Consider the following 16,589-nt stretch of genomic DNA (forward strand, 5'->3'; position numbering starts at 1 on the left):
ACGTACTTTGTAACCACCCCAAAAAGAATCCTATAAAAATTGCTTCAAAGCCCCTTTTGCATTGCAATAGTGCAGCAAACCACAAGTAAACAATTTCCTGTTAACCTGTTATTTCAAATATAGACTGAAAAGGCAACAGGCGTTTTGTGCAATTCCATTTTAACGAACTTTTAAGTTGAAATATCAAATCTACACAGTGCTGTCCCTTCACAGAAGGCAGGGAACTGCTGGTTCATCATGTGGGAAGGCGTCCCCGGCTCTGTAAGCTGTGAAAGTGTGCCTCCTTCAGGATCTGGTTGATGTGGAAGTAAGGACCTTGGCTTAGTGCAGACTGCTCATGGAAGGACTGAGAGGAGACAGGGCTGGATCCCGCAATTATGGGGTTTAGGCTGGTTTCTGCACCGCACGCTCTGTCAGGGCTGTTGATGCTACTGCTACTACAGCTGCTGCTGCTGCTGCTGCCGCTATCGCTGCTGGAGGACTGAGACAAAGAGAAGGTTAACAGCAAAATCACACAGTTCTCTCTCCTGTCCTTAACAAAACGCCTCAGGTAAGCAAACAATCCTTACAGCAAGTCCCTCCCTTCCAGATTTGCAGGCTCACACGTTCAGCCTGATGGACTAAGGTAAATCCACCAAGTGCTCTCTTGGCATTCACAGCTTCCGTTATTGCCAACACAGGAGGAGCGTCACCGCGCTGAAGGGAGGAGCGAGCCTTCACCCGGAGGGTCACCGACCTCCAGCACAGTGGATTTCAATCTCTCGGTTTTTAGGCCCACCAGCTCTGCCCCCATGACCCACGTTAGCACTAGTGAAGTTTGCTGAATTCATCCGAGAATTGGAAAATAAAGAACATTCCTGCTGAACTGCACGGGTCAGTAAAGGCAGGCAGGGCACAAGGAAAAGTTTTATCGCTTCTGTTCTAGCAGACATTTTAGGTAAGCACCATGCAAAGCATTTTCCTACAAGTCAAATCTTTCTAAAATGAGATCTGAAGCATCCAAAGCAACAGGCTGTTAAAATCAAATGCCACACAATACCCATTTTAAGTCTTTGAACACCTTGACATACATACATCTACTCTTCTCCCAGTTAAGGACTGGGACAGCAATGTTAACTGGTAGCTTTTCATAACAATTTACTCGACACAACAGTGAAAGAGCGACAGGCATCGAAGACTTCCACATGCAGGAAAGAGAACTCATGATTTAGCTCACAGAGAGGACAGGGCTTATTTGCCAGCATTTAGGATAAACACATTTCATGGTAATGACTGGAAGAGCATTAGCCATCATTTTCAGTGTTTCAAAGACATAAAACTGTTTGGTTTACCCCATTTTAAGGGCTGCTAATGCAAGGTTCCATTAGTTACAGCTGAAATATTTCATTACGGTGTGATATGCTGTTCAGGACAACACTACAAATATTTAGGTGCTTAAGAATGAGAGAACGGCTACTTTGCCATCCCATAAGAAGTTAATTCACAAAAGCAGCCAGCATTAAGTGACAGCAGCTAAAAGAAACCAAAACAAAACCCCCCACATTTTTGTTAAGTATTAAACCAAAACCACAGAAGTCAAAGCTTGGTGGCCACAGCAGAGGCAGACAAATTTAAAGACGTCCTCAGTAATTTAACAGTCAGCACCGCATTCAGAAGGCCCCACTTTGGGGTAAATCTGAAAAATGGTGCAAACTGCACCCGACACATCTGTCAGTGAGCAGCGAGCAAGGCCCAGGAAGGCACTGTGTGAGTATTTGAGGTGGACCACATCTCAGTGCCGACTGGAAACCCCACGGCACTGATTCCACAATCGATAGCGACAATTCAACCACATAAAATTTCCTGGTTTTGCTAAGCACCAAAAATGCTTCAGTTCTGTTGTAGTACAGCAAGCAAGACAATGGCACCAAGGTTGCACCGGCGTGTTAGGTTCAGCTAGCGAGGAGAAAACAACACCACACATGTGAGTGAAGTCGTTCTCGAGGAAGCAGCAGATGTAACTACATGAGCTACCAGCTCCTCATCCTAATGCTAAAGAGGGAGAGAAACACCAGAAGGACAGAGAGGAGCCACGAAATGGTGCTTGCTAGACCATCTCAGTTTGCATAGAAGCACAAAGATCGAAATGCAATGCTGTTACGCTGAACAAGTCACAGCAGCCTTGGAGAGAAACCCACCGCACAGGACACTTTGTTTCCTTTTAGTCTGTGTTCCTTATTGTTTTTCGTTACAGCCACCTTCTGAAAATCAAGGTAAAAATCGAAATGAGAACCTAGTATTACTTACTGCTAAAGTTTCACATCTTAACAAACATTTTAGAGCTGTTAGTAATGATTATTTTATGCAAGTCTAATTTTTTAAAAACCGAGACAGTGTCCTGGGACGTGCTTCATACATCTAAGGCTGTTGACAGATCTGCTTTGTCAGACCCTCTTTATTTCCATTTCTCTAATGCAAAAATTCACTAGCACGTGAAGCCCGTTTATTGCCCAAATCACGTCAAAGACCTACCATTTCCCCAGGCTGTGGTGCACATTCTGTTACGCATTTGGACTACAATTAGACAAAAAAAGAATCCTTAAAGTCATCATGTCAGCAATGACAGGCATCTACACAATGAAACAAAGTTTTAAGCAAAAGGGCAAAGGAAAGTAGCCCAACAAAAGTTTAGGAGTACTTTAAGTATCAAAAGGGCATCTTCAAGGTTTACCCAACCCATCAGCCCCTCTTAACATCACACCGAGCAGCTTTAGAAATTTTAAATAATTTCCAAACAAATGTCCCATTAAATGTATTCATCTGATGATCTGCGATGTGGCACCTCAATCACTCGTGACAGGAACTTAAGAAACAGCCATTCAGACTCTGCTGTTCTCAAAAATTTCTCAAGATGGGTTTAACAGAGACGTTACCTGGGTTTAGCTCGAATTTAAGACCAACTCGTCCTCAATAGTGCAATACTGCAGAGCGGCATAGCTAGCCAAAAACTTTTGAGAAGCGACTGCTGCCATGCCTCAGCAATCTCCACCAGTACGACAGTGGTACCTCTAATCTCTGGGGAATCCTGCCATCGGTCAGAGTAACAAAGAGGAACCACAAGAAATTAGGTTTTACAGAAGTTATTCAGGAAGGAAGAGAGTTACCCAGAACACTGCAGACTCCCTTCCTTCCCAGGGAAAATCAGAGCAAAGGGCTTTTCATTGATTCCCCGGGTTGCAGAATGCAACCGCAGCTTCTCCCAATTTCCGTGAGCAGCCGCTTGCAGTCGGCCCTCGGAGGATCCACCTCAATTCTGCCTGACTTGAGGCTGAATCTATAACCAAGTACCAGGGAAAACAACCCAGCGAGCCTCTTGGTAAACGGAGGAGAGGCTGAACAGGAAGTGAAACGTAGTGGCACAGCTCTGCTTTGCTAATGTTTAAGGTTGGCTGTAGTTCTAGTCTAGCGTGTTGGTCGTGTGCCTGCTCACGGACTGAACTGCAAAGCAGAAGTTTACTGTCGTCCTCGGGGTGGCTGTCACCCAGGAGTGTGGGTTTGTTCCACGAAGAGCACATCCTTATAGCAATGTGCCAGGAAGCAGTGCCGACAGAGACTGAATAATCTCAGGTTCCCTCCTGTCAAAGTCGGAGTTCAAGGCTGCTGTCTACCCTGGATGAGAGAGCAATCTAGTGGGAGAAAACAGCCAGATCCTTTCACGTGGAATCTAGCTCACATCAGCAGTAAGGTTCAAAGTGAGGGTCTGTGGAGTAACATCACAGAACAGCCCACATTTGAACTGCCACTAAGAAGAAAAAAATTAAATCTCCCTTCATCTTACACACATTGCTGTCAGCTCGGAAGAGTAAGAGAAAAAAAATGGAAAAAGATCCTGACAAAAGCCAAGTCCAGTTTTAGCAATAGGGCTGCCTGATTTTCCTAGTGAGGTTATGTCCTCATGCAAACCACGCTCTGTAAGAGAAAACAGTCCATCTGCAAGTAAAGGAAGGCAAAAGGAATCGGTACTTTAGCTAATGTTTCACAAAAAGCAGGTGTGTGTACGCCTGCAGATGAAAAGCGAGTCTCTTCTCATGGACCCTTTGAAGTTACAAATTGCTCCTACACACAGACTTTCTCTCCCTGTTCAATATCCTAAAGCTAGTGAGGATTTTTAATCAGCCAGAGCTGCCTTTGCAAATGGCAAATTATCAGGAAACTAAATAATATTACAAATGGCCAAGAATTTCAAAGTGACATCAATCGGAAGCACTTGTGCATTATAAGCACAAGAATTTCCCCATTTGGCACAGGAAGTCCTTAAAGAAACATTCGAGTAATACTGATTTAATCTCACGGCTTGAATTTCTGGGCATGCTCAATTCAGTGATCCTACGTTACGAGAAAACAAGCACACACACACACACACAAAAAAAAAGCTCTATTCGTCTGTAAACGACATTGAGAGTTTTGTTCCCTCGAGAAAGGGAACGTCGATTTTTGTAAAACTGGTGTCCAGCAGGCGCATTCCTCCACTTCAGCGTCAACGGGAAGGGATTCTCCTTGCCTGCACACCGGGGTTTAATGTGTTAAAAACGTACTTTTACAACACAAGGGCATGCAGGAAGCAGGACTCTTAATGTTAGCCTCAGGCAGGGACCTCGGCAGCGGTTCTGCCCCGCGGGGCTGGCAGGTCATGCCCATGCTGTTGGCTTGCAGGCACCCCAAACAGAACGGCCGTTAAGGACAGAGTTAAGGTGTGTGGCTACTACAAGACTACTTCCATTTCTGCATTTTAGCAGCTTTGCCCGGTCAAATGCCAAGTGTTTACATGACAAGCAAAAGTGCTTCTGCCACTCACCATTAAGGTTTTTCCTGATATTCTTAAATTTCATTACTCCTACTTCAATCCCTTGTTCCACACTAAATTCTTCCTCCTCCCGCCACAAAGCTCGTTTAGTCATTAACTACTCTACACAGGAAGAGGTGTTTAACCTGTTGGACAAGTGATTCAGTGTCAGAGGCAAGCAACTATTTACGGTTCTACCCGTTATACCCGAGAAACAAAAACAACTTCATCCCAGCAAGTCTTACTTCTGGCAAAACAGCAATACAGGAACCGGGAACATTTTTCATCACAGCAAATTCCTTCACGATTAACATCTCGGCTGTTAAGGGGGTTTTCTGTACAATATCACTGACTATCGCATCAGCTACGTGTGAAGGCGTACTGGTTAAGAGAGTCTCCCTCACAAAAGGAATGGTGGGATACAGAGCTTTCTATCATTTTAAATGTAATTATATATTTGAAGTCATTACCATACGTTGCTCAAAGCTACATAGCACAAAACATTTTCTGCACTCAAAGTATAGTTAATAATTCAGGATAACTGCAATAGCTTGTAGTTACTCATTACAGCAAATCTTCAGAGAGGGCTGTATAAAAAAGCAGCAAGGATATTTCAAAAACCTTAAAAGAAATTCATTTCATTAACTTCCAGGGACACAAACCAGGAGGGAGCCTTTGCTCTGCATGCTCTTTTTCAGTAACATTTTGCAACAGAACTGCATTGCTAATTAGAAATGCATACAGTGAATTTTCAGATGATTAATACAGGCAACAATTCAGGAAATCTGGCAGCAGGTTGGAAATCAGCACTTCTTTTAAAAAGAAATCTCACAGCTAGCAAATTGCACTATCCTAGAACACCTGTCACATGAGCAATGAGAGAATAAGAGACAGTTTATCCCACGTCCAGCAAAAGACCGTGGCGAGTATGAGTAGAAACCAGTCTGAGTTCAGCTGGTTTAGCTGTGAACGAGCGAGTCCTGTTTAAACTGCCAAGCTCTACCAGAGCATTTTTTAAACATCAGATAAGCAGTACTGCTTGCAACAGGCACTTTATGTATCGCACTAGTTGGAATGCTTTTTGACTTTCTACCACAAATAACCACGTTACTGTAAGTAAATGCAAAACTGGAAGAGTAAATGGCCAGCAAAGCGACCACACGTGCTTGTAATCCACCCCAGTCATCTCCTCGGGTCTGGATACGTTACACCTCATTTCAGGCAGCAAAACTAAAAGTGGCAGCAAATGTTTTTCTTGTGTCTTCACTTCAGCACTACACATCAGTATCTGAAATTTATTAACAGAAATATTCAGGCCAAAGCTATCCAGGTTCACTGGAAAACATGCCGATTTCCAAACCACGTTTTACAGATTTCAACCTCTGAAGTACGTTAACAGAGTAAAGCCCCATGACTTCGTACACAAAGCAAAATAAAGTCTTTGCAGTAACTACTCTCCATCAATAAAATCTTACAAAATATTCAAACTGTTATTTAAAGTCAGCATTAGAGGAAACTGAATTTGCCCGAGAAGGCTCTCACCTCAGTGTCCCAAGAGTCCTGAAGCACAGTATTCCTGGTACTACGTTTTGTCTGGGGAACGTGACCATCATCTTCATTGCCGTTCCTTCTCCTCTTCCTGAGGAAAGTTCAGGGAGAAAGGAGAAAAAAAAAAAATATTATCAGCTTACTGATATACCTTCTGGTTTGTTCTCCAAAAGCAATTCTGTAAAAAAAGCAGGAAAACTTGATAAATGAATGAACGCTGTATCCAAACCTCTCACATGTTCTGCACTTTCATGTTCTTTTTAGCTGTTCCCTACAGAATAAGGGGAAAACTACCATTTTTCTCACAAAGTAGCCAGGCTGATGTTTTCATCTGGGTTTAAGGGACACAGACTGACACCTACTATTAAAACCAAGCCTCGGCATCTTTCTAACTAAACTCATTTGACAATTCTCAGCCTTGGAACTGGTCTCCATACTCAGACACGTCTAAAAATAAGCCTAGGACTTTGAATAACATCTGACGGGCTGAGAAAAGCACCCGAAAGAGCAGCAGTGACCACACTTTCAATAAATACCCAATTACATTCATCTTGTTTACATGAGTCTGCAGTCAGCCCCTGTGAGGACTTACTTCGGTCTCTCCACTCTGACAGCATTTGAAGTCACATTCCTGAGCAACACCATTTTCCATGCAGAAGGGAAGTTTTGTCAGAAAACACCTCACAAAAGACAAAATCCTTCCCTGTTTCTGATGTATTTGCCATCCTCTTACGACATCAATGCTGCTTCACAGCAGCTGATCAACAGCAGCAACCTGGAATTCCTGCAAACCAACATCTCCCAGCGTCCACAGAACTTCAATACTAATATCAAATTATTTTTCCCACTGTACAAACACCACAGGTCAACCAGGACCTCAGTGTGCAGGGCTCTATCCAAAATACAGGATGGAGCTGTTTTGGTGCCTAAAAATTAATACATACTCAAATGAGTCAAAACAGACTCAAGTGGGGTATTTATAACCGAATGTTTTCTTACAGACAAGCTTCTGCAGCAGACTCAGCTGCCAGTATTTGGTCCACGCCTACAGACCAGTAGCTGCCTCTCAGCTCTCCCATCCCGGGGATGCCCACAGCCCATGGGCTTCTTCTCCCTCTCAAGGACCACTCCTCTAAGAGGGGCCTTTTCCCCTCCTCGCTCCACACGTGCCTAGACCCCTCCTCTTCTTGTCGCCTGCAGCCCCCAAGCAAACTCAACACCTCCACCCCCCCACACCCCACCTGCCGCCTCACAACGCCGGGCACTCGCAGCCCAGCTCCTGCGTGCTTCACGGCCCCTGCTGTTTCTCCCCCACCCAGACAAACCCTACCTCCTCCTCCCCTTCCCCAACAAGCCGAGAAATGCCCCTCCAAGGCACCGCGAGGCGTCCACACCCTCCGCACTCTCAACGCCCGTTTGATCTCCCGAACGCAGCCAACCGCCCCCTTCCCCGCCGGCTACACCGTTAACGCGCCGCCGCCGCCACTCCCGGCCCCGCTTAAACCCCTTCCACAGAGCAGGGGGCCGCTCCTCCCCTCTCCCCCCACCCCTCACCCTCGCAGCTCCTCTCTTCCGCGCACCCTCTCGCTCAAGCCGCCCCCTCCACCCGCTTGCCAGTCCGCCTCCCCAGGTCGCCACATACACCCCTCACACGCACCTCCGGTGCCCGAGGGGCTGTCCCCCAGAGGCCAAGCCCCTACCCCTCGCTCCAGACCGTCCCCCGGAGGCCGAGCCCCTCGCCCCGGGCCCCCCGTCACCGACCAACCACCTCCCCTCAGGCCGCGCTCCCCTCCCCCACCTCTGTCTCGCTCCCCGCTCGCTCGGCAGCGGCTGCCGGCAGCTCATGGCGGGCTGGGCTGAGCTCCGCGAGGCGGGACGCAGCGAGGCGAGAGGCTGCGGCCTGGCCTGGCCCAGCCCGGCGCGGCCCCGCCGCCCACCGCTGAGCGGAGACGTCCCCCGCTCGGCTCCAACCGCCGCTTCCGGCGTCTCCGCCTCCTGCGCATGCGCCACACCCTCCCCGGGCCGGCCCCGCCCCCCGTGCGTGCCTTGCGTGCGCCGGGGCGGGGAGGCTGCGCGTGCGCGCTGCGCACGGCTGAGGCCCCCGGCGCGGGGTGGGGGGGGCGGCCGCGGTGTCGCCTGACGGGAAAGCGGCCCCGGGAGGGCGGCGCGGGGCTGCCATGGCCGCGGCGCCGCCGGGGCGGGAGCTGTGCCCCTACTGCCACAGGCCCTTCAAGCGGCTCCGCTCCCACCTCCCGCACTGCAAGGCCGCGCCGAGCCCAGTCCCCGGCAGCGCCCCGGGGCCAAGTTCAGGCCTAGGCCTAGGCCGCGGCCCGGTCGCCGGCAGCGCCCCAGGCCTAGGCCTGACGGCCGGGCCCTCCGCGCCCGGGAGCGGCTCGGGCGGAACCAGCCCCGCCGCCGGGCCCGGGGCAGGCAGCAGGCCACGGGTGGCAGCGGCCGGTAAGAGCAGCAAGCAGCCGCCCAGCCCCGGCGCAGCCCCGCGGGAGGAGGCGGCCCGGAAAGGGAAGGCGGCCGCAGCCGAGCAGGGTGGAGGGTCCGGCTCCGCTCTGCACGACCAGCCCGACGGACACCGCGCAGAGCAGAAGGTGGAGCCCGCGGTGCAGGACATAGCCAGGTCCCTCGATTTGCTCCCCGAGGAGGTTAAAGAGATACCCGAAAAGATGAGTAACGGGGTGAAAATAGTAATAGAGAAGCACCGCGCCAGGGTGATCAGGGAGAAGAGCGGTTCCAGCGGCAGGGACGCTCCAGCAGGAAGCCCCCGCACACGCCGGTCGCCCGTGGAAGGGCCGGATCCGGGCAGCGCTGCTGGCCACGCTGACACAGCCCAGCCTGACCCGCAGGAGGGAATAACTGTAGCAGAAATCCCAAACACACAGACACGCGGCCTTGGAGCTGTGGAGAATGCGTCTGCAAGCGCAAAGGGAGCAAAAGGCAGTAGTTTAAAGGCCACAGGAGTACACATACTTCAAGATGCCCCTGAAGCTGGCTGCAGAAGTAGCCCCTGTGACCTCGTTCAGCAGGAGGTAATAGACAAAAGCGTGACAGAAGAGAAGCAGATGTACCGAGAAGTTGGTGTGGAATATAAAGCTCCTCTTTCTGCTTTGCATACCAAGAGCCTCCATCTGTCAGTGATGGAGGGTTTCAGAGGTCACAGTGAAGGGACATCCAAAAATTACCTAACCAGCATACAAAAGCTTCAAGAGAGCAAGAAGCAGATGGCTGTAGCTCCCGAGCCCATCCTGAATGCGAGGAGGGACACCGAGCTGGCATCACACCAGCTCTCGCTCCACACCTCCAAAAGCCAACCCATCTGTCTATCCCAGGCCTCTGGCAGGAGCGCGGCGATGGGTGCCACGGGTTTAGAGTGGTTTCCAGACTTCTATCCTAATTACGATGGGCTGAGTATTTTTCCAGGGAAGCCTTTCCAAGAAAATGTGCAGATCACAATGAAGACACCAAAAAGTAACTTCGCAAAGGGCCAGCAAGGTAAAGTGAGAAGTCTCTGCTGCTGAGATTTACTGCACGGTCAGGGTAAACTGTCCGATGCGAGTGGGAGAGGAGGTGTAGGAAATGCTGAGCTGCTGGGCACATCCAGAAGGGATTCAGGGAGGTTAACTGGCCAACCCTCCAGCCTGCAGAACCAATGGTTTACATTTTTATTTAGGTTTGAGTCAGGATTTTCCATGTTTGGGCTGGCAGAGCCAGCTCACTTTGCGGGGAAGATGATTCTTTCTTCCTTTCTGAGCAGTGAGGCCCAAGCCCAAGCCACGCGCAGCTGTGTTGGATACCAGCTCTGTGCTCACCACCCAGCGCAGCACTGCTCTCGCTATCCTACCTTTGACCACTCTGGCTTCTCCCTGCCCAGGTCCCCTCTCAGCACAGCCTCTGATGGATGTAAAGCTGGGGGAGCTGCCCGTGTGGCTGACCACCTGCGACCTTTCTCTCCGGGGGCTGCTTGGAGGAGTGCAGAAAGGTGAGGCTGTATTCCTGCCCCTTGGAGCAGAATTCTCCCACTTACCTGATTTACTTGCTGCAGCCTGGGCCAAGCAGCCAGGCTGGATCTTTATAAAGAAGTAAATAAATAGACCCAACCATTTGGCTTTGGAAACCAATGAAATCCATAAGACCTGCATGTGATTTGACCCTTGAATTTCTGTCCCAACAGGCTGGAGCAGCTATTACGACAAGTACATCAACGTGAAGAGGGGTGGACCAGCTGGGATCTCCATGCTGCTGGCCGGATATTGCCTCCTCAGCTACGGCTGGAACTACCAGCACATCAGTAAGATTTCCTTCTTGGTATCTGTCTTCTTCCAGGAATTCTCAGTTTTTTGCAGCAATTGGAAAGTCTGTTTGTCATTCATGTTAATCTGAGCTCTGAAATAATTTAAGTACATCCCAGTATCAGAGCTCAGAGAACAGTATGCTGACTTGGCTTAGGTAGGGAGAGGAATTTCAGTAATAATGGTGGTGCTAACAGTTGCTGATTCACAGCTTTTCCCTGGAGAGCACCAAGAACTGTCAGGAGCACTGTTAAACCCTGCACAAAGCAGAGGGAGGAGATGTTCTAACACTAAGCACCCATTCCCCGAATTTACTCATAACTGACAAGGGATTTACTGGTGCTTGTGTAGTTTCCCCAGCAGGACTTGCTCTCACACACAGCTCTGCAGCACATAAATGGAGAAGGCTGCAGTCAGTCTCCCCACCACGGCTGTCCCTGAGCATAGCACTGTGCTGACACTCTTCTGGTTTTCCCCTCCCGTTTTTCTAGAGTGTCATCGCTGGCGTAAATACCACTGAAGAGGCTGGAACAGCACCCAAGGAACGGTCACGAATATTTGACTGGGAGCAGAAGGGCTCACAACCAGTGTCCCAGTGGGTTCAAATCAGCAGAGGCCCATTTACCATCAGAGACAGGTTCTTTAACTGTTGAGGGGGCTGCTTTTCACTTACCCTCCTCTAGGCAGGGGCGTGACACTGACACTAACAGCCTGTGGTCGCTGCTCTGTGGTTCAAGGCAGCGTTTAGTGCTCAAAGTGTTGGAGCTGCTTCTCAGAGGTCTGTGTGCAGCAGAGCTGGAGCCTGCAGAAGCCCCAATCTCTCATTTTGGGACCCCAGAAACAACAACTCCTTGACCTGGGCTGTTAATATAGACCAATCGATGTGTTATGTTGTAGTCAGAGCATTTGGCAGGAAGGTTTGTGAAGGTTATGGCAGGGTGAGCTTCAGCCAGAACAACCATTCCCCTGAAATTAGTGGAGTTAACGCCCGACACAGCCCATCTTTGACTTACCCCTCTCCACAGCAAGTGTGATGGCAGGAGCAGGGTCATCCCTTGCACAAAGGACCCCCAGCCCCCTCTTTGCTGTCAGCACGGCACTGGTGGGACTGCCCAGGCTCTGCGGGAAGGAAGGATCTCTGCACAGGCATTAAAGCAGCAGCACTCAGACCGCGGCGCCCTATTTCTGGAGGAAGAAAATCCATTGGATTAGCTGTTGTGCCCAAAGGGCAAAGCGATGCCTGCCTCAGACAAACAAGGACAGTTAGAGCACTAGTTGTAGCCTGCCATCACCAAACATGTCTGGAAAAGGGTTGGTCATGTTACAGGCATGAAGGGTAAAAAAAAAAAGCACCCAAGAAAAAAAATCTGAACTCTTTATTCAAATAGCGTGCAGTAGTACTGTGTCAGAGGTGTTTCACCACAAACTCCCTCTTGCCAGCAATAAAAGCCTTTGTGAATTTTCTTTTCCTGCTTGGTACTGTGTGCTCAGACATGGTGCTTCTTGCCCCCCTTCATGGGGGATTTGCAGACCCACACCTCCTCTGCCCAGGACCGCAGCTCGAGGCGGTGCCGTGCCCCTTCAAACCCGTGATTGCACAGTGACCACCCCCACTGCCCCCGTCCACCAGCGCAGGGGGCCACGGGGTGCTGGGCAGGGTCCCATTCTAGTTGTGTTAGGGAAGCTGTGATTTCTCTGCTGCTTGTGCAAAGAGCTGTGAGAGCTGGTGCTGAGCAGAACCGACTGGATTTTCTAGTCCAGCAGCTGCCCTCGTGGCCGTCTGGCTGGCTCCGTGTTGTGCTTTATGGTGTCCTCTTTCCACGGCCAGTCACTTCCCCAGCAGGATTCCCACCTGAGTCTTCCCGCTCTTACTGGTGTGGTGACCCTTCTGTCTGCACTGGAGGCACGGGGAGAGGTGTCAGTTTAGTGCTGCATCAACGTCACCACGTTTGCTTTCCCGTCATTTCCCAGCGGTGGGGGCTAACGGAGCCGTGTCTTGGTCCAGCACAGCTCAGTCCTGCACCCTGAGACCCCCTCCAACTGCAACAAACCTCCCACCCAGAGGCACTCGAGGGCCTCGCTGCTCTCCAGAGTTGTTCCACTGCACGCAGAGGGTTTATTTCCTTCGCTTGCAGTCAGATTATTTCAACCCAAGGACAGCCTCGGATATCTCAAGCCAAGGAAACTGTTTTGAGACACTGCACCCTCCCCCTCCAAGGTGAGGCCATTGCTCCCAGCCCCCCAAAACACTCACCTTGAAGCAGATGCCTTGTTCAAGACTGCTCTGTGGGCCCAGGGCGCAGCTTTTGGGGTCGCACGGGTGCTGGGTAACACCAGTGACTGGTGGAGGGGGCTCCATGGGTGGCACGTCCCTGCAGCCATTCTCCTCACCAGCAGCCAGGTCCAACTGGACCAGCCCCCAAGGACAACCAGCTCCCTGGTGGGGGGGGGACACAGGGCAGGAGGGGCAGTTGGCAGCTTCTGTCCCACAAAAACTGGGGCAGAAGCAAGGGAAGAGCGAGCTGTGGGGCAGAGGCACAAAAGGGTTTCAGCTCAAGAGGGAATGGCACAGGACCATCCCTGCCTCACCTTGGATGGATCCATGCTGCTCGGCATCAGCCCGGCCTTGAGGCTGGAAGGGGATGCATAGGACAGGCGGTTACTCCCTGGGACATGGCAAGGGGTACCCCCAGATCCCCCCCAACCCCCCCGTAGCTCCCACAGCCTCTCAGGGCTGTCCTGGGGCTCAAGGAGCTGGTACAGGCATCCCCAGAGGGACTGGGGCTGTCCCCTGCCCACCCACTGCAAACCCTGTTGTCCCCAGCTCAGGTTGGACACGGGGAGAGACCAGAAAGACCAAAAGCACCCTTGTCCTTGACCCAGACACCACGAGGGCCACAGCCACCCCCGCAGCCTCAGGGAGGGGGCCATCCACCCCCCGAGCTCCCCAATGACCCGCCCCATACGTACTGCATGAATTTACACTTGGGTCCTTCCGGGCAGAAGCCGACGAGGTAGTTGGTACACATCACCCTCCGCGTGTGCTGGTACTTGCACAGGGGACCTGCCACGCAGAGGAGAGGTGCCCATTCGCGGGGACACGGCACCCCATGCCCTGCCCTGAGGGATTTCAGGAGCTGAGCTTTCCCTAGCAGCCCCCTTCCCCTTCAGCTCTACGGGGGCCTTCCCTGCCCCAAGCCCAAAGCCCCACTGGGCTCCCAGTGCCACCCCCAAGCAGCCCCCAGACTGTGCTTCACCCAACTGTGGCTTGGTCACCTCGGAGGTGGCAGCAGGGACCCCTCATCACCAGTGGGTAGGGAACACAGAATCGTCTGGGCTGGAAAAGCCCCTGAAGCTCCTCCAGCCCAGCCATGAGCCTCCCCCTGACCCTTCCCAACTCCCCCAGATCCCTCAGCGCTGGCTCAGCCCGACTCTTCAACCCCCCCAGGGATCCCGGGGACTCCCCCCTGCCCTGGGCAGCCCATTCCAACGCCCAACAGCCCCTTCTGCACAGAAATCCTTCCTCAGAGCCAGTCAGCGCTGCCACAGGAGAGCGGGCAGCCCCTGCTCACCCCAGCAACTCACCGTTCCAGCAGAAACCGCGGTCGTACCAGGGGCAGCCCACGGGGCTGGAGGTGGCATCACTGTGCAGGAAGGGACAGTCCTTGTTGCTGCACTTGCCTGCGGGAGGGTAGGACACATGGGACAACGCTCACTCAAAGGCAGTAGAAATCACTCAAGGATGGGCTGGGAGGAACCAAGGCAGCCCAGGAGCACCCAGGCTTGCCCTGGGGCACAGTGGCCCTGGGTAGGTGCCAGCAGCGTTTCTTCCCACAGACAGGAGGTGGCATCAGGCACTTGCCTGAGGCCAGACCCGAGGGACACAGGTGCTGGGGTGGGAGAGGCTCTCTGCGGTCCCCAGCCCCGTCCCACACCTACCAAACTTGGCGTGAAAATAGCACTCGGGCATCTTGGTCGCGTCGTAGTCGTGCAGAAAGTCACACCCGTCGCCCTTCTTGCAGAGCCCGCGCAGCCAGTGCTTGCACACCGCCGTCTTCTCCCCGCCGGCGTGCTGGAAGGGGCACTGCCCGCCTGCCCACGGCACACACCCACCGTCACAGCCCCTGCCTGCACCCAGGAACCTCCCGCCCCAGCACCCCCAGCTCCTTGGCTTGGGACACGCCAGAGGGAGCTTTCTGATCTGTGGAGGAGATTTGGGGCACGCAGTGGGGGTGTGGGGTCGGTGCCACAGGCCCTGCCAAGATCTGATTGCCCTGGAGATGCTCAAGCCCTCCCCGGTGCAGAGGGGTGGGAGCGCTCATCCGAAGGGCTGGGGGGGGGGGGGGACGGACACACAACAGGCTCTGAGCAGTGTTAGAATCACAGGCCAAACCTGCCAACCCACTGGCCACAGAGCAATCCGCTGTGGATGTGGGCTGGTCACGGAATGGAGAGGGACTCATCCAGATCCCTCGTGTCCCCAGGATCTTGCAGGGGACACCCCTGTCCCCAGCACTCCCCCTTGGTGCACAGCCCTCGGTGGAAGAACTCGCAGGCAGCTGCCCCCAGCTCTGCAGGGGAAAGCAGGGCAGGGAGAGCTTCACCCGCTGGCCCCGGTGCCACCGAGGGCAAGAGCTTCTCAGCGCCCCCCAAAAACTGTGCCAGATGCACCCCCAAAAGGAGCAATGCCTGGAACCAGCCCAGCCTCAGGCAGGAGCCCTGGGGAGGAGGCAGGACTGGGGGCACCCAGGCGTTGGGGGGGGTGTGCAGCGACAGCCAGGAGCACCCCAACACCTCCTGCACCCCTGTTACCCTCCAAGATGCCACAGGACCCTGTCCCCAACTTACTGCCCATGCCTGGGAAGGGCAGGGGCTGAGCTCCCCGCTGCTGCTCCACATCAGCCTCCAGATCAAACCTCATCTCCTCCACACCAGCCACCAGCTCCTGCATCCCCCCCGCTCTGCCAAGAGACACCCCCAGCCCCGCACAGGCAGGGAGTGGGGCTGCCGAGGAACACCCGGCTCTCCCAAGGGAGCACCACGCTCCGCAGTTCACTGCAGCCAACCTGGGCCCCAGCGAACCCTCCTCCTCCTCCCTGAGCCAGAGTAAAACGAGCCCGAGCAGCAGCCCGGGGAGCTCCATTTAGAGAAGAGAAGCTGCCCACATCTGATCTCAATTTGCAGCCCTGATCGCCTGGTGCTGCAGCCCAGCTGCAGGGAGCTCAGCCCCGGGCCCCCACCGCATCCCCCCCACCCCGCCGTCATTGCCTCGCTGCACCCACATCTGCTTTTCCTCCAGCCCCGGCTCCGGGGCAGCGCGGCTGCCCCCCATCTCCCCGGGAGCACCGGGGGCTGCCGGGGCTGGCGGTGAGCTGGGCTCAGACCCCCTCCCGCCGCGGCTGCTGCCTTAAACTGAACCAAAAGAGGCCCGAGCGCTGTAACTAAACACTCGGATAGCAAGGGACGGACCTGCGTGGGTTTTGTTGGGCTCTGAGTGCTCTGAGCATCACTCCCAGCCCCTCTCTCCAGCGTCTGGTACCCGGCAGGACAAACCCACGTCCCCGGGGCTCATGGTGGGGACACCCAGGTCACACTTTGCACCCTGATGAGAAGCTCCTTTGGTCCCCGCTGCTGGGCCGGGGGCTCACACACGTGCCAGGCCGCAGCGGCACGTGCCAGGCACGACCACGAGGCCACGCTGCACCCAGAAAAAGACAACACAGCCCCCAGGTTTAACCTAACGCTCCGTCCCTCCGCCATCACATGGCTCCCGCGGCCACGCTCGTCCCCGGCACACGCCTGCAGCGACGTGGCCTGACGCATCGGGGACAGAGACCTGCTCCCATTCTGTCACTAGTGATAAAAGCACTGGACCAGCGCTGCCCGCTTGCCGGAGCGCTGCCTGCGGGTGCTGTGCA

At 53.3% G+C, this 16,589-nt stretch overlaps 3 protein-coding genes across 6 annotated transcripts; 1 reads left to right on the top strand and 2 right to left on the bottom strand.

Moving 5' to 3' along the window:
* Positions 1–235: 235 nt before the first annotated feature.
* On the bottom strand, positions 236–8,357 carry VCF1 (VCP nuclear cofactor family member 1). 4 transcript variants are annotated; one of them, XM_074922446.1, is made up of 5 exons: positions 8,169–8,357; positions 6,365–6,461; positions 2,512–2,553; positions 2,178–2,240; positions 236–481 (listed from the first exon to the last, which is right to left on the bottom strand). In XM_074922446.1, exons 1-5 carry the CDS (start codon positions 8,213–8,215, stop codon positions 236–238), a joined length of 495 nt encoding a protein of 164 aa, XP_074778547.1. In that variant the 5' UTR covers positions 8,216–8,357. The 4 variants fall into 4 exon arrangements, with proteins under 4 accessions (XP_074778547.1, XP_074778548.1, XP_074778549.1 ...); XM_074922447.1 differs by lacking the exon at positions 2,512–2,553; XM_074922448.1 differs by lacking the exon at positions 2,178–2,240.
* Positions 8,358–8,445: 88 nt separating this feature from the next.
* Positions 8,446–12,125, top strand: MTNAP1 (mitochondrial nucleoid associated protein 1). Its single transcript, XM_074922195.1, has 4 exons — positions 8,446–9,874; positions 10,254–10,361; positions 10,554–10,670; positions 11,163–12,125. Exons 1-4 carry the CDS (start codon positions 8,548–8,550, stop codon positions 11,189–11,191), a joined length of 1,581 nt encoding a protein of 526 aa, XP_074778296.1. The 5' UTR covers positions 8,446–8,547; the 3' UTR covers positions 11,192–12,125.
* A 324-nt stretch (positions 12,126–12,449) lies between these two features.
* Positions 12,450–15,622, bottom strand: CPSF4L (cleavage and polyadenylation specific factor 4 like). The gene is made up of 8 exons (XM_074922196.1): positions 15,520–15,622; positions 15,171–15,242; positions 14,611–14,763; positions 14,257–14,352; positions 13,642–13,735; positions 13,261–13,303; positions 12,926–13,108; positions 12,450–12,568 (listed from the first exon to the last, which is right to left on the bottom strand). The coding sequence occupies exons 1-8, from the start codon at positions 15,620–15,622 to the stop codon at positions 12,500–12,502; spliced, it is 813 nt and encodes a 270-aa protein (XP_074778297.1). The 3' UTR covers positions 12,450–12,499.
* Positions 15,623–16,589: the final 967 nt, after the last annotated feature.

The sequence above is a fragment of the Athene noctua genome, chromosome 18, assembly GCF_965140245.1.
Source record: "Athene noctua chromosome 18, bAthNoc1.hap1.1, whole genome shotgun sequence".
Lineage (NCBI taxonomy): Eukaryota > Metazoa > Chordata > Aves > Strigiformes > Strigidae > Athene > Athene noctua.

Coding starts and splice junctions, on each gene's coding strand:
- MTNAP1 (XM_074922195.1), top strand. CDS start 8,548: ATGGCCGCGGCGCCGCCGGGGCGGGAGCTGTGCCCCTACTGCCACAGG. Junction 9,875..10,253: donor CTTCGCAAAGGGCCAGCAAG/GTAAAGTGAGAA, acceptor CTCCCTGCCCAG/GTCCCCTCTCAGCACAGCCT. Junction 10,362..10,553: donor GCTTGGAGGAGTGCAGAAAG/GTGAGGCTGTAT, acceptor CTGTCCCAACAG/GCTGGAGCAGCTATTACGAC.
- VCF1 (XM_074922446.1), bottom strand. CDS start 8,215: ATGAGCTGCCGGCAGCCGCTGCCGAGCGAGCGGGGAGCGAGACAGAG. Junction 2,554..6,364: donor AGGACTCTTGGGACACTGAG/GTGAGAGCCTTC, acceptor GTCTAATTGTAG/TCCAAATGCGTAACAGAATG. Junction 2,241..2,511: donor CACCACAGCCTGGGGAAATG/GTAGGTCTTTGA, acceptor CTTGATTTTCAG/AAGGTGGCTGTAACGAAAAA.
- CPSF4L (XM_074922196.1), bottom strand. CDS start 15,622: ATGCAGGAGCTGGTGGCTGGTGTGGAGGAGATGAGGTTTGATCTGGAG. Junction 14,764..15,170: donor GGAGTGCTGGGGACAGGGGT/GTCCCCTGCAAG, acceptor TGCCGTGGGCAG/GCGGGCAGTGCCCCTTCCAG. Junction 12,569..12,925: donor AACAAGGCATCTGCTTCAAG/GTGAGTGTTTTG, acceptor CCGTGCCTCCAG/TGCAGACAGAAGGGTCACCA.